Source organism: Hippocampus bargibanti, linkage group LG12, assembly GCF_051943395.1.
Source record: "Hippocampus bargibanti isolate YZ-2025 linkage group LG12, ASM5194339v1, whole genome shotgun sequence".
Lineage (NCBI taxonomy): Eukaryota > Metazoa > Chordata > Actinopteri > Syngnathiformes > Syngnathidae > Hippocampus > Hippocampus bargibanti.
Genome location: NC_142745.1, coordinates 18,651,645 through 18,668,607, shown reverse-complemented (window position 1 = coordinate 18,668,607; position 16,963 = coordinate 18,651,645). Strand labels below are relative to the sequence as shown.

At 42.0% G+C, this 16,963-nt stretch overlaps 2 protein-coding genes across 2 annotated transcripts; both read right to left on the bottom strand.

Annotated features, from left to right (window-relative positions):
• Positions 1-435: 435 nt before the first annotated feature.
• Positions 436-6,864, bottom strand: LOC148890791 (ADP-ribosylation factor-like protein 8B). Its single transcript, XM_089010824.1, has 7 exons — positions 6,639-6,864; positions 5,467-5,547; positions 5,263-5,336; positions 4,878-4,971; positions 4,572-4,639; positions 2,833-2,903; positions 436-2,719 (listed from the first exon to the last, which is right to left on the bottom strand). Exons 1-7 carry the CDS (start codon positions 6,759-6,761, stop codon positions 2,670-2,672), a joined length of 561 nt encoding a protein of 186 aa, XP_088866950.1. The 5' UTR covers positions 6,762-6,864; the 3' UTR covers positions 436-2,669.
• A 581-nt stretch (positions 6,865-7,445) lies between these two features.
• On the bottom strand, positions 7,446-15,432 carry LOC148890790 (N-acylethanolamine-hydrolyzing acid amidase-like). Its single transcript, XM_089010126.1, has 11 exons — positions 15,189-15,432; positions 13,762-13,929; positions 13,214-13,337; positions 13,017-13,107; positions 12,848-12,933; positions 12,564-12,736; positions 12,400-12,462; positions 11,291-11,357; positions 8,018-8,046; positions 7,813-7,882; positions 7,446-7,700 (listed from the first exon to the last, which is right to left on the bottom strand). Exons 1-11 carry the CDS (start codon positions 15,365-15,367, stop codon positions 7,620-7,622), a joined length of 1,131 nt encoding a protein of 376 aa, XP_088866252.1. The 5' UTR covers positions 15,368-15,432; the 3' UTR covers positions 7,446-7,619.
• Between the last annotated feature and the right edge of the window lie 1,531 nt (positions 15,433-16,963).

The following is a 16,963-nucleotide window of genomic DNA, read 5'->3' as shown; positions in this document are numbered from 1 at the left end:
TTTGTTTCACATATGCTGGCGCAATGTATGATTGTGACCACTACATGTCAGTGTCGCAGAACTTATGCTTATGCATAATTTATTTAGTCCTGGGTAAGGATGGTAAACGCCAAAGACAAAGCCTTGGAAAGTTTGCGCAAATCGACTGTAATGTGTCCTTGAGAGCTTTGAAAGGCGCTTAAAATGTAATGTATTATTATTATTATTATTATTATTATTGACTATGGGTGCTTGCGTTGTTGGTAAGCAACAATTTAAACAATATCGACAAAGGGTCTCGCTAGACCACGACACGAATGAGGGGACCGGGTGGATGATCCAACAAAGATTCTCATTACATTTACGGCAACATTGTAGCAATGTACAATCTCATTAAAGCCCTCTGCTTCCACCCAGTGGCGAGACGTGTCGCACACCGGACCAGAAAAAAAAAACTTGTGGACACTAAAAAAACTACAATTTATTGGCAATCACAGAGAAAGAATGCATGACATATTCATGGAGCATTTGTTGAAATGAAAACGCCCGCATCTTATTGACAAAGCCCGTAAAGTGAACGTGAATATTGTTAGCATACACACATACAAATTGCAGTAGCTTTTTTGACTCACTCAACCTGACAACACATCCATCCATCACTTCTGCTGAGCTTATAAAATTTGAAGATCAATATTCGGCTCATCACCAATAGACGCAGGACATGAATATGACAAAGGTGCTGAGTGAACACATTCGCAACCAACTGGCTAGCGTGGAGCAGTTTCACATACATGATTAAGGCGTCAGTGTCCTGCCACCGAGAGGAAATGGGAATGACAACCGGGTCAATCTTTTGTGATATTGATTCGAAATGATCGTCTCACGCTCACGTCTGTGTGACTGAGCGATTGATTTGGACTCAAACTATCTTTTGGCTACTCCACCAAAAGAAAATCTATATTACAAAAACAGCTATTTGGGCACATCCATATTAACCTCCAGAATATTAAAGGACAACCGACACCATTTTTTTTGTTTCCTGACATCAGAAAAATGTTTTATAGTATCTAAAATACCCAAAACATGCAGGCTGATATTTTTAGTCAAATGCAAAACACCAATAAAATTGAGTTAAAGTGTCCCAAAACTACTTCAAAATGACCTCAGAAAGTTTGTTTCAGAAGGTCAGATTCGGAGAAGATGCTTTCTTGTTACTCATCCAGTTATGAATATGATTGAAATAGTTCTGAAGAGGAAAGCATAAATGTTTGCAATCGATTAAAGAAGTACGTGCGTATCAATTCGAGCCATCAGGACTCCAAAGTAGCGTCCCAGAAAATGCACAAGATTTGTCTGATGGGAATTTGTGTCAACTGGAATCGTCTTGGTGCAACACACAACAATTTACCATCATGTTATTTATGTGTTTTCCTTCTAATTTCGCCATCAACACAGATCAAGACGAAGTTTTCAGACCAAAGTACCCAAAATGCATTTAGTGTCACTTTCTTGGTCAGGGGCGTTCCCTCTGTGACGTCAAGTCAAGCGTCGTCATCAACTCGAAAACAAGACTTCCTCAATATTCAGCGCGAGTCTTAAAAGGTAAAATATAGCTACATGCGGTGGAATCTTTGTAAAATACGCTCAGTAGAAGTCATTTGAAGTGATTTTACAAATTATGGACACAACTTGCATCGGTTGTCCTTTAAAGGAAAAAAAAACCTACAACTTCTTTCACGTTTGAAGCTTCACAAAAAGGCAAAAGGTGTACAAACTGGCGTGTTGACACTTTCTCAATTTGTTTGCATCATGTGGCGTCAACTTCGGTCCACTTTGTCTTCCCGCTGATCATCCAGGAATCAAGGAATTTGCATTGATCCGTCTGGATTTCTTCACCGCGGACAAGACGCAGCCTCGGGTGACGGTCATTGCATTGGAGCTCTCGCTCATCCAAAAGGCACTTCAAACTTTGCAGGCCTTCTCCAGCTTCCGACGACGACGGGCAAGCGCTCGTTATTTTACCTTCCACTCATCTTTGTACAAACTTGAATTCAAGCCTTGTAGCAAATCAAAGCGACGGCGCGCTAAGAGTTCATTAGCGCAATCCCAAACATAGATCCAAACCGCTGTTGCACTGTAAACACCAAACACAGTCCTTCGCGAAGCGGTTGGGGGAGGGGGAATGATGAGAACAAAATGCTGCAATGCCATTTGGACTCAGGCATCGAAGCAAATGGCGACATGAAGGCGTCACGGGCACGAACAATCCAACTTGTCGCACCCACGACATTTTAGGACACCAAAGAAGAGTTGCTGGAACAGCGCTGTACAATATTATGATGCAGTGGCGGCCGGTAGCGCGGTGGTTGTCGGCAGAAGGAGTACAAGTACTTCACAGAGGCAAGTTGGAGGGATGACCGTGGATGATTCTCAAGTGTTCGGGGGCTCGGGCCACACACACACACACACACACACACACACACACACACACACACACACACACACACACACACACACACACACACACACACACACACACACACACACACACACACACACACACACACACACACACACACACACACACACACACACACACACACACACACACACACACACACACACACACACACACACACACACACACACACACACACACACACTCACACACACACACACAAGGTTCACTTTCAGCTTCTCCGTGACTTTGAGTGCTGGATGAGCCACTGCAACGTGATATCTGCCAAAAGGGGAGACGGGGGGCGGGGGAAGGGTACATTCGTCATCATCGACGTTTCATAACGACGCATGGGAGTATTGAGTGAAAGCGACAGAAAGGCATGACGTACGTACCCATGTTGTCTTTCTCTTTGCAGGACACCGAGTAGCAGCAGATTTCCCGATCCTGAATGGCTGACAGGTTCCTTGGTGAAAGAAAGCAGACAATATAGAATATTTTCAAGTGTATAAGCAGTGTCTGAAACTCATGACAAAAAGTTAGCAGACACCAGGGCAGACAACTGAAAAGTTGCCTGCCCAGCCATAAAGTTGCCTGCCCTATTTTTCACAACTTGAAACACAATAAGACGACTAATCGCAAAAAAAAAACAGTGTTGCAAAGTATTAAGGATTGATAATCAGAATATACAACAATTAAAAATGAAGTAATTGATGTACCTACCACAAATGCTCCCTTGCTTAATTTGTGGTAACTATCCCTTGCTGATGATTTTGATCCAGTTGTCGTTTGTCCATACACTGTCGGCATGTTGCACAATCTAATGTTTGCGTTGCGTCGTCTGCTACAAGCCACGTGTACTACTCTTTCCACGATGCTTTTAATGTACGTTTATGTTTTGTCGCGTCATAAATTTTGTTAGCTTCTTTTGAATCTTTCTTCTGGGGCTGAAGTTTTGGCTTGATTCCCAACCACTTATCAAGTTTCCTGTGCTCTCTGTGCGTCTACTTTGGAAAATGATATGCAAATGATCCCGGAAGCACAAAGTTATTCAATGCAGGCTTCTGATTGCCTGCCGAGTACGCAAATTGACAAACGAACCGAAATTCCAAAATTTCCAAACCGAACGAAGATTTCAACATCGGAATAAAGCAAACCTTTGATTTGACAAAAAAATCTGTTTTTTTCCCCCATTGAAAAAATCGTCGGCCACACGGGCGGGGAGACGTTCTGTAAGTTGTACGCCCGACGTAAAAGTTGCACGTCCAGGGCATCCGGGCAGAAGTTAATTCAGACACTGGTATAAGGCACACCCAAAAGCCTTGATTTTCTTGATGCGCCTTATATGTGAAGTAAGATTGAGCCACAACAGGTCTCGCAACGACTGTCAGCAACCACCAACTACACCCCCCAAGTGAAGAAGTCGTGTGCAGTGCATGCTGGGATATATAAAACAGTGATTTTCAATAATCTCTTCAAGTGACTTTGCAAAGTGGAATATTGTTCTGGATTTTGCCATAATTTTCAATTTCATGCAGAAGGATTAGACATGGAAAATGTGGTGTTTTATTTGCTTGGCTTGCTTGATGTAGTGTCTCAAAAAACATGTGTTTATTTCTGCAAATTTTAAGGCCAAAATATTCCATGAAAACCTCTAAGGAACAAACGTTTTAAAGAAGAAAGATTGGTCATCTCTAAAAATGTATTATTGTATTGTGAACTCTGATGAAACCCTGGAATATTTTTAAACTCATATAAATGGAGAAAACACCACTCATTACACTATCCTGCAATTTCTATTTTCGTATTAGACATTAAAAAAAAGAACATTATGGCAAAATCGGACTGTTTTGTTGACATTCTCTTGACTGTAGCGCCTTATAATGTGGTTACGCCTCATATTTGGAAAACGTTTTGAAACATGTAATTCATTGGGGGTGCGCCTTATACACCGGAAACTACGGTACTTACATAGCCCATGCATGGGCTATGTAAGTTGTTGGGCATGTGTGTTGGCACATGCCCAACAATTGACAAATAGTCACGAAATTCCCCAATGTTACCCCCCCCCCCCCACTCCAAGAATGTAAAAGGACAGTACAGCGGGAAGACGGAATCATTGCGGGTGCCTCACATCTTTTCAATGAGCTGCTTCTCATCCAGCGCGTTGGCGAGGTCTCGTTTGTTGCCGAGAACGAGAATCTGTAAATAAACAACAATGGCAAAGGCTGATTTGTCTCTCGCATGTCAACAAGCCAAAGGATTTTTTTTTCTTCAACTGCCCCCCCACCCAAAAACCACTTATAATAATAATAATAATAATACATTTGATTCATAAGCGCCTTTCAATTGTACTTTTGTGTATGCCACAGGTATTCAAGTGGCCAAATCCAAGCTTGTCTTTCATACCATCTTGAGTGTCAAGGATGCATCATCTTACCGGAATCCCTTGCAGTTGCGGTTTGTCCAACAAGTTGTGGAGTTCATTTCGGGATGCTTCTATCTTATCTCGATCTGCTGCATCCACCATGTACCTATAAAAGTAGAAAAATAAACAAAATCACAGTGGTGCAATGAGAAAGCAATAAATGTCGTTACAATAACCGTTTTCACTGATAGATAGGTAGCTATATATGTAGCTAGCTAGCTAGCTATAGCTAGAGCGCTACATAGCTAGATGGATCACGAACAAAATAAAAATATGAATACATAAATTAATTAATGAATTTAATTCATAAAAAATAATGAATTAATCAACAAATAAATAAATAAATGCATTGGGGGTGGTCAGGACATGCTAACCCACTCTCACTCGGCACACTTACACAATAGCATTGACGCCTCGACAGTAGCGTTCCCACATGCTTCGGAATCGGGGCTGCCCGCCTATATCCCATATCTTCGGAGGGGAAAAAAACTGTTTAATAACATTGAAAAAAACTCCTTTACGTGTTCGGTCAATGACATTTGTCACGTGACACGAGCACGCAAAGATGCAAAAATCCTGCTGGCCAAGTTCACACAACTACCTTGATTGTCACGTTGCCTTTTGTGACCTTCCGCATGTTGAATCCAACGGTTGGTATCATGTCTTCACTGAACTGGCCCGACTGTTGGTGCAAAAACAAAAGAGGGCTTGTGAGCAAGAGGTAGAAATCAAAGACAAAATCATTTCTTTTCCTCGAAAGAGTGTCATCGTCCACGAAGAAGGACAGTCCAGAGTTGTGGTTTGGGAATTTGGGAGGAACCCGTGCAAGCACACGGACAACATGCAATCTTCACACTCGAACATTCAAAACCAAGACTTTTCAACAGCGATTCGAATCCGCCTTTGCACGACTCCAGAAGGAACAGTTGGACGAAAAGAATGATTTCGAGCGAGGGCGGGTCTACTGCCAAGAGACGTGTTGCGTCACACGCGTGTATGATTTTGAAGTGCGCCTTTCAACCCTTTCATGTCTTTCAATTCCTTGATCTCCTTGATGTGCGTATCACCCTGACGCATAGTACACGCTTGCAAATTGTATAAAAGGAGCTGTCGCGGGACAAAGAGATTGGGCGAACCACGGGGCAGAATAATATCAGACTCATCTCGGACTCAGACCCAGACAGACGCACCGCTCGCAGAGACCTGCTCAGCATCGCACGGAGTTTCACAGCACGACTTGCTCGACTCTACGCCACGATCAAGCTCTGCGCATCATCTGCCTGGAAGATCTGACAACGAACCTACTTACAAATAAAGAGAAACATCAAACTCTTTAGACGCGCACTTCAAAACGTGCCGATTGCTAATATCGCAGCACACTACACTTAACCTTATTATGATGCAATTTCCAGAAAGACTTCTACTGATGATGAATGCAGGATACTCGTCACCCATTCCCACACGGGATGCTTTCGCTGCAGTGAATCTGCACGATGTTGACATGCGGCGGTCATACAATAAATATGTCAACACCCCTACGTCACAACTGAAAGAAGTGCCCAGTCACACGTCAACTTCGTAGTCGACCAGCAACAGTCTCGCGACGTTGCGCGATGTTTGCAGTCGACTCGTTCTTTCAATAAAATGCGACAAACCACATCTGACTACGATCCACGAAATTACACTTCACATATTCGGATTGCAACCTTTTTGATCTCCTTCATCCTCGGGCCCACACTGACAGACCGAGCATGTTACGACGGGACAACTCACGGCAATCACATTGACGAACGTGGTCTTCCCGGAATACTGAAGTCCAACGAGTGTCAGTTCCATCTCTTCCTTCCAAAACAGGGACCTGAACCAGTCCAGAAGCCTGTTGATAAGGGCCAGCATTTTGGAAAAACACTATGGTGGAATTTGCGACGACTTTCGGATCTAACGTGAGTCGTAAGTTGTCAGCAGGCAAACCAAAGCGGAAGTAGGGAGCTGATCTGGCATGTCATGTGATCCGCAGTTACGTTCAGGAATTATTGTAAATGGGAAAGGTTAAATTCCCCGCTTTTTTTTTTTGCCGTGAAACCAGTTTATGTTGTCGTTTGGGATTATTTTGATTTGATTTTCATTGTTGTTTTACATATTTTTTTTATCAATAATTCAATATGTTTTACATATTGGAAACTATATCAACAAATAATGAAAAACAAGTCGATATGGGGTGTGTCTCTCCCGGGTTGAGTGAACGCTGGCGCGTCTGGCTGCCGCACCTCACCCGCAGAAAAAATGTTCTTATCCTGTAACTATAGTGTCATTTAGAGTTTTAAAAGGTGCTTATAAATTAAATGTATTATGCTGATGATTATTATTATTGTGATTAGTATTATGACAATTAAATTATTATTATTATGATCATGGTTATTATTATGATGGACAAACCAACTACGCCCTCCCATGCCAACCAATGCCCCCCTATTACTTAGTTACTCTGAAACTGTCAGGACCTCTAAATTAATGATCCGAGAATCATACCCAGTCATATAATATGTGATTAATAATAAAAGTAACACACAACAACAAAAAGTGTTTTATAATATGTATTTCCTCATATAATAAACAAAATGTTAACATCTGTAACAGGTCAGAGTTGGTGACTTCTGTTATGAAAACAAAAAAAAAAGAGATGACCTGACCACATTCATAGCTGCGATGTGCGGCAGATAATCAGAGTGGCCAATTTCTTTGATCTGCAGCTACTCAGAGTATGAAAAAATGTCTAATACGTTCCACTTGATGTTTCGTCGGGATCACTTCAGTTCTTGGATTCATGCGGCAAGCCTTGGAGAAGAGTCAAAGATTTAGTGGAAGGTGCAGTGTCACTTGTGTATCTGAAAGAAACTGTCCGAGATGAAGGAATGACTGTGAACTAATGCCTTATAACTGTACCTACCGGCGGTCTGACCAGGGTGGTATAGTTCTCAGGGTTTGCTGCACTCATTATCGTTGTATAAACTGTCACCCTGTGAAATGATTGCAACAGCAGGCAATGGCAAAGGAGAAATCTATATCCATAACGTGCTACGTACACCGGTGTTTATTCTGTGATCTGGTCACAAAAATGAGAACGAGAATGATTCGACAGCTCTTCTGCTTACCCATTACACACTGGAAAGAGTGACAAAACCTGTTGACAGACAACATAAGTAGTTTCATTCTTTTAAAAGGGTTCCAACATTAATGGGTTATACGTCTGTGTAAGCTCTCAGTCGTACAGGAGTGGTCCATCCATCGATGAAAAGGTTTCTTCAGCCGTCATCTGTACTTCTTTGAAGGTGTCGGACGTTTCGCTTCTTATCCAAGAAACTTCGTCAGCAAACTAAAGTCTTACTGGTAGTTTAGGCCCTATATATATATATATATATATATATATATATATATATATATATATATATATATATATATATATATATATATATACTGTCCAGACATGACGGTGCCGGACGCTGCTATGATAGGTCCCTGCTCTCAGGTTGGGGGGAGCAGGGGACTATTCTCTGCAGCTGCTCAACTGATAGTTCCTGTCGTTCTGACTAACAACTGGCCTGATTGCCCCACTTCGACCGGTATCACCTCATCAGTATTACTAATCCTATGTTGCCTATGCAGGCTATTGTATGAACGATCTAAATTGAACCTCACCCCACCAAACCGGTTCAATGAAGGATTCAGTTGTTTTATGAAAATCACTTCTTTTACTCCCCTTTCAAAACATCTGTTATATGTTATATGTACAAACTTTCCTATGCAGAGGCAGATGATCTGCGCATTAAAATATCAGCCCTTTTTAGAAGTGCCAAACCACCTCCGTCCGACATAACATTAGAAGAGAGAAAGGCGTTAACTACTCTACAAAAAGACAAAAATATTACTATTTTGCCAGCAGACAAGGGTAGGTGTACAGTGCTTCTCAAGAATCAGTGATTCTTCCACTTATGAGCAACTAAAAAGGGGCCCTTCCAATAGATACAAGAAATAAATGATAGACTGTCTCCAAAAGTTAGAGAAAGGAAAACATATAGACAAACATGTATTTTAGATTATACCCGGGAGAGGCCACGCCATGTATCTATGGCCTGCCAAAAATACATAAAGAAGGGTTCCCCCTCAGACCCATTGTTTGTAGCATTGACTCCTCTACATACAATGTAGCCAAATATTTAAAAACTATTTTAGCTCCGTTGGTTGGTAACACAGAATATCACGTAGAGAACACCACAGGGTTTGTAGAGAGGATCAAAGACCTCATATTGGAACCTGAGGAAACTTTGGCATCTTACGATGTGACTTCTATCTTTACATCTGTCCCAACCCCAGCAGCAGTCTCAGTGGTGAGGACGAGACTGCTGGCGGACGTTTCTCTGCATGAAAGAACCAAACTTAAAGCGGACCACATCTGCCAATTATAGGAAATCTGCCTTAATCCTACGTATTTTCAATTTCGGGAGAAATTTTACAAACAAATTCATGGTTGTGCTATGGCAGGGGTCGGGAACCTATGGCTCGCGAGCCATATATGGCTCTTTTGATGATTGCATATGGCTCGGCGATAAATATTACATATTATAATACATATTGTCGTTTTTTTCGTCGTTCATTTCCCGTTGGAGCTGCAGTTGGCGGAAAGCGCAATTTTGATGGATGACACTGACCTAGAATGGCCGAAAGCGCCATGTTGATTGGATGATAGTGGCCGTCATGTTGAAACAGGTAAACGCCTCTTTAAATGAGCCCAACTTGTGCACTTCAGCCTGAACGCATCGGAGCATTAGAGGAGAGAAAATGTTCTGATTCTAATTTGCAATGAAACAATACCATCGATGAAATAGTCGAATGTCAGTGACATTTTAACAAGCCCCATGTTAACGTTAGCATCAACATACTTCTGCGAGAAGTAGATTGCAGATAGCAAGTGTGGAAGCTTATGAGCCGTGTGCAGGCTCGCTAGCAGTAACTTCGCCTCTGGACCGGCAAATTGAATTTCATTCCGATCGTTTTCCTGGATTTTTACCAAACACGAGCAACGGAAAACCATCCATGTTAACGGTGAGTACTATCACAAAGTTATTTTAAATAATACATTCTGATATTTTGTTGAAAAGTGGCCGCGCGTATGCGTGTGTGCGTGCGCGAGCGTTTGTATGTGCGCGCGCGCACGCGAGCGTTTGTATGTGCGCGCGCGCACGCGAGCGTTTGTATGTGCGCGCGCGCGTGCGCGTGCCTCTCGCTGGAAAACATTTCTAAATATTTTACTTTTATGGCTCTCTTAGTCAAAAAGGTTCCCGACCCCTGTGCTATGGGCTCACCAGTTTCACCTATAGTGGCTAATCTGTATATGGAAGAGAGGGAGAAACAGGCCCTCACATCCTTCCTGGGGACAAAACCGAGAGCCCTCACAAACTGTGGGTACCCTCAGTGGTCATTTAGCAAATGTCAGAAAGAAAGAATAGGGAATGAAACAAAAAATTCTGAAGATACAAAAAGGAGAGGAGTAGCAGTACCGTACATTGCAGGAGTTTCTGAAAAACTACAAAGAGTCCTTTGGCAACACAAAATTCCTACTTATTTCAACCCGATAAACACTTTAAGGCAAAAATTAGTGCATCCAAAAGATAGGCTGCCAAATGAAAAACAAAGTAATGTAGTTTATTCCATACATTGTAAGAATGAAAATTGTAAAGAGCAGTACATTGGGGAGACTCAACAAATTCTCAAAAAATACTTTATCAACATCGCAGGGATAATACTAGTGGGCCTCAATCGGCAGTACATATGCACCTAAGAGCTAGCAACCACTCATTTGACGACAATGAGGTTAAAATCTTAGCAAAAGAACATAGATGGTTTGAAAGGGGAGTAAAAGAAGCGATTTTCATAAAACAACTAAATCCTTCATTAAACCGGTTTGGTGGGGTGAGGTTCAATTTGGATCGTTCATACAATAGCCTGCTTAGGCAACATAAGATTAGTAATACTGATGAGGTGATACCGGTCGAAGTGGGGCAATCAGGCCAGTCGTTAGTCAGAACGATAGGAACTACCAGTGGAGACGCTGCAGGGAGGAATCCCCTGCTCCCCCCAAACTGAGAGCAGGGACCTATCATAGCAGAGTCCGGCACCGCCATGTCTGGACAGTAAGGATATATATATATATATATATATATATATATATATATATATATATATATATATATATAGGGCCTAAACTACCAGTAGGACTTTAGTTTGCTGACGAAGTTTCTTGGATAAGAAACGAAACGTCTGACACCTTCAAAGAAGTACAGATGACGGCTGAAGAAACCTTTTCATCGATTAATGGGTTATACTTTCATATGTTTCCCGGCAAGATTGCTTAATTTGCTCCGACTCACCTGAAATAGCGAAAACATATTGATGTGTTCTTGACCAGTCACTTTCATTGCTTTTTCTGCTGCTTCTCTACGAACAAGAGATGATAGTGGATTCATTTTTTATAATATATATACAGTTTAAAAAATAATGTGTTGGGTTTTTTTTAAGAGTGTCCTGCGTTTGACCTTCCTGCACTGCCTCCACTATAACTCTAAGCAATGACTAACAGGGCGACACCACACCGATTGCAACCAAGTTGAAAAGTTGAAGTTAAGCACTTCTCATTGAGCGAACAACTAAAACGGGAAGTTGAAAAAAAGGGTGAACACCAAAATGCAAGTCCACAGCTAGTTTTTAGTTTATAACATGCACAGGAGGAACTCCAAATGCACATTTCCATATGTGCTTCAATTTGTCACTTTCCTTGTTTGTCTTCCATATTTTACCTTTCATTCATTTATGTACACCGATTGTGTCAAACTCATTTTTTGCAGCGGGCCACATTGTCGTTACGATTTCCTCTATCGGGGCGTTATGAATTTGGGGAAGCCGTTACACTATTTCATCCCCTCCATATATTACAAATACAGCGCACAACAAATTAATGAAGAACTAGTTTTCAATTCAGAAGTCAAGAATAATGACTGCTATTGTGGTTTACAAATTGAAAATTTGGCTGGAAAATGTAATTTCACAAGTTTGATTTGCTTTCACAGGCAGAATAAAATGATGTGGCGGGCCAGATTTGGGCCCCGGGCCTTGACTTTGACACCAGTATTTACTAGTGGTGCTCTGCCCCCTGCGCCTATAAAAAATATATAAAAATATAATATAATATTAAAAAAAATATATATATATATATATATATATATATATATATATATATATATATATATATATATATATATATATATATATATATATATATATATATATATATATAGTTCATAAACTTGATTTAAATTGACTAAAAAATAGGCTTTTGAGAAATTCTGAGTAATTGAAAACAGCTACAGTTTATGTGATTTCACCGCCCAAAATGTGTTGTTATTATTATGATTCTTAATTCATGAATTATGCTTGTTATTTTTCCACATTCCAGCAGTACATTTATCTTTCAACAACTCACTTTCGATGATCCTTGGCTGGTGTCGGGAGCCAGTGGTCAAAGTTGGTCTCGATTCTGAACCATCTGAATAAAACAAACCAGAAAACAACAAACGTGAGCAATCGTGCCAATGAACAAAGAGAAGAAGGAGAACATGCAGCGTGGCCAACAAGCAGGACACCCACCCTTCACTCAGCGGTTCTAACGGCCAAATGTCTGCAGGGCCGGCTCGGTTTCTGGTGATCACGACCCCTTCACCTGCCCGGGCCCCGCCCACAATGTAATAAACTTCTGCGATGATGGGAATCTTGGAGAGACGCAAAACGGCATCTTGAAAGTCTTCTGCCTCTTCAAGGGTCTGCACAGAAGACCAAATAGCTCCATGGGGTACGAGTGACGGCCAGTGACGCTATATTCCGGTAGGTTGAGCGGAGCAAATTTGATCGTGGCGCCTCTTTTGTCATCTTACCTCTCGCACCAACCAGCTGACTGGACTTCTCTTCATCAGAAAAGCCGAGACCATGTTCTTCCAGAAGTCCCACCAATGATCTGCGCCTGCTCACGCACACAAAGCAACCATCTCGTGTCAGGACGTTTGGAGCACTTTCGGCCCAGCGACAGAGGAAATGCGGTGTTACCTCGCTGGTCTCCGGAGACGGTGAACTTATACGGACTTTGTCCTGTCCAAAGACCAACATAGCCTGCAAAGGTAGTTCCAGTGTACGAGATCTGCAAAGGTCAAAGTTTGCAGATGCAATATCTGTCCTGGGTCCTCAGTACATGGAGGTTAACGATTTTAAATCACATCCTATGAAATAAGTCCAAGGTCAGATACCTTTCCGTTCTTCCAAAAGTTCACATTGATTGTCACATTTCTCAAAACAGGATGCGGGTAGTCGAGATTTCTGCCATGGTAGACGTTTCCGTTTTTGTCCTGGGCCACAATGCTCGTGCAGAATCTACAAGTGTAACATCTTGACTTTGCTGTTTTTTTTGTTTCAAACAAGTACAGTCAAACCTGGGTTTTTGAATGTCTCAGTTCTCGACCAATTCGGGTTTCTTCGCCTTGGTTTGTAACTGAAACTTAGCGCACCTAAATGCACCACTGGACTCCCAACCACTTCCTTATACGTCACGTCTCATTGTCTTGGTAGTGACGCATTATCCTTGTGTAGCGTTCCTTTGTGCGTCAACGTTTTTGTATTGTGTTCAATCATGATTAAAAAAACAGACATTGATTAGCATGCGAAATGTTTTGTTTTTTGACCAAATCGGTTTTCAAACAGGTTTCTGGAAGGGATTATGGTCGAAAACCCAGGTTTGGCTGTATGTGAACATTTGATTGCACATCGTACAAAGACGTCGAGGAGAAACAATACATACGCGGTGGCTTCGTAAGCAAAGTTCAGCATGACGATATCAGAGAAATTTCTGCCAAAGTGTGCGGACATGCCGCGAAGCTCTTCGCCGTAAGGTTTGGTGAGAATCAAGTGCTCTGAGACCTTCATCATAGAAGTGAGCGCTTCGTGAATCCATTTTGGAATTGTTGCGCTGACAAGTAAATCAAAAAAAAAAAAAACATGTTAACACAAAGCAAAACAGCAAAGAAAAAAAATCAAATTATTAAAGGCGATGGCACCTAATACAAAAAGCTTACTACTGCTACAAAGAATTTAATAATAATAATAGTAATAATAATAATAATAATAATAATAATATTTGAAGGTGTCGGACGTTTCGCTGACGAAGCTTCTTGGATAGGAGGCGAAACGTCCGACACCTTCAAAAAGTACAGATGACGGCTGAAGAAACCTTCAGAAATCGATGGACCACTCCTGTACGACTGAGAGCTTACACAGACGAATAATAATAATAATAATAATAATAATAATAATAATAATAATAATAATAATAATAATAATAATAGGGCGGCCCGGTAGTCGAGTTGTTCGTACACCGGCTTCACAGTGCAGAGGTCGCCGGTTCGCGTACCCTGTGTGGAGCTTGCATGTTCTCCCCGGGCCCGCGTGGGTTTTCTCCGGGTCCTCCGGTTTCCTCCCACACTCCAAAAACATGCATGGCAGGCAGATTGACCACTCCAAATTGTCCCGAGGTGTGAGTGTGAGAGTGATTGCGATTGGCTGGCAACCAATTCAGGGTGTCCCCCGCCTTGTGCCCGAAGACAGCTGAGATAGGCTCCAGCAACCCATGTGACCCTAATGAGGAATAAGCGGTATGGAAAATGGATGGATATTAATAATAATACATCTCATTTATAACGTCTGTGTAAGCTCTCAGTTGTACAGGAGTGGTCCATCGATGAGAAGCTTCGTCAGCGAACTAAAGTAGTCGTAGTTACTTTAGTTCGCTGACGAAGCCTCTTGGATAGGAGGCGAAATGTCCGACACCTTCAAAAAGTACAGATGACGGCTGCAGAAACCTTCTCATCGATCTCATTTATAAGCGTCTTTCAAAACTCTCAAGGACACTTTATTGTTGATGTTTAACCACAAAGTTAAAAAAAAAAACAACAACAACACGAGAAGAACAGATTTTTTTTAATGTGATGACTTCAAGTCCGAAAACACAATTTGTTTTCCTGAAAATGGACAGTGTTTTTGACAATACTGGACTTTATCGTGAAATGATATGACTTGATTCTCGCAGTAAAATGATTTTAATCTAAAATCTTCAAGGTTATTCCCCGATAAACACTTTTGTCAACACTGAAACAAATAATAAAATCTAATGTGTGACAGTTTTTTTCATGAAAACAAGCGATGACGCAAATCAAAATCAGTTTCCCTTACTCGATGACCTCCTGAGCGGCTCTCTTGAGGAAGTCGCTGTCGAATACTTTGAAAATGGGCTCCCATCTCACTTGGGGATCATCGTCCAGGTGAACGTCGATGGTGGGAGGGGCGAAATCCGAACCGCACCACACCGCCAATCCGACCAGCAGCACCGCAGAGCGAACCGGCAGCAGCATTACGATCGAGGCGAACCCGTCTGCTCACGTTGCCTTTGCCTCAATTGCTTGGAAGGAACGAGTTGCAGGGAATCAGTACTTCCGGTCCAAGCTTTTCACAATTAAAGCTTAGGTTCAGACCCGAGTCTGAAAATGCAAGTTGCCAAAACCAACCACGACCGCACTGACTTATTTGGAAACTGATTTTTGCGGTGCGTGTCCATTGAATTTGACCACTTAATAAAATGCGGTTAATGCTGTTGATGTGAAACCCGAGATTCGTAAGTGACCTTGGGAGCAGGCGGAACGGGCGAGGCGGTTTGACCGCATTGACGCAAATGCCATTTTGTAACCGCATTTAGCAATTTATTTTCAACTGGATTGCCTCGGCAACTTTTCCCATTAAAAGGGTCGAGCTACAAATTTGGCTGCTTATAAAGTAACTCTTAAAAACCATGGCAAACCCGATCACAACGACGGCACTAGAACTCAAAAAAGACAACTCAAAAGCAATTTAGATACGAATGCAACAGTATCGAGACCAGTGACGTATGCAAGTTCCCAGTTGGCAAATTTAAAATGTCGTATGTCGGTAACGTCGTAAATCAAGGACGACCATTTATGTGCCAATAAGCGTCGATGGCCTGACATACACAAAAAGGCCACTAGGGAGTGTCCGTCTTCCACCATTTCCAAGAAACTGGAAGTTTATTAAGTAACTCTTGAAAAAAAAAACCACGTATTCTATCACAATGACGCCAAACTAATTGCTGGAATTACTCGATAGGTTTAAAGGACAACCGACACAATTTTTTCCCTAACTCAAAGTCAAAGTCAGCTTTATTGTCAAATATGCTAATATGCATGACATACAGCACAGATGAAATTACTGTCCTCTCGGACCCAGCATGCAAGGCACTTATAATTACTTTAACAAACATAAACATGAAAGGGCCAATTTGCCGGGAGACGGGAGCCGCTGCGTGTTCACGTGCCGCCATCTTGGGAAAAAAAAACCAAAACAAATATGACAACACAAAGACACAGAGTCATTCATTCTTCAGGACTTGCTGTACCCTCTTTGTGATGACATGAAGCAGTTATAGTTGAAAGAGGAGAGGATCAAAGCATCCATGTCAGCAGTGGATCAGGGACGTCATGGTGGAATTTGTACATCTACTAAAAGCTAAATGTTGAAAGCAAACACGAAGCTGTAGCATCCATTGACGAAAAGACATTGTCTCACATCTCCTGTCCCACATAAATCCGCTTCAATTCTAAGCCGCGACAGTTCCACATACGCATCGGCGCTCTGCGCTGACGCTCCTTCCTTCTTATCGCTGGCTCCTCAAGCCATGCGTCCGTCCAGCCGCAGACTGTCCAACAGCACCGACCTTTCCGCTGAACAAAGCGGGGCTGTGAAGATGCTGCCCATGACAGGCGCAAAAAAAGCACAATGGCCCCCGAGCTGTCCAGCGATGGTAGTCAAATGGCTCCGACATTCCTCCCATTCAAAAACATCAGAACTGACATCAGAAAAACGTTTTATAGCATCTAAAATACCCAAAACACGCAGGCTGATATTTTTCGTCAACTGCCAAACACCAATAAAAATGA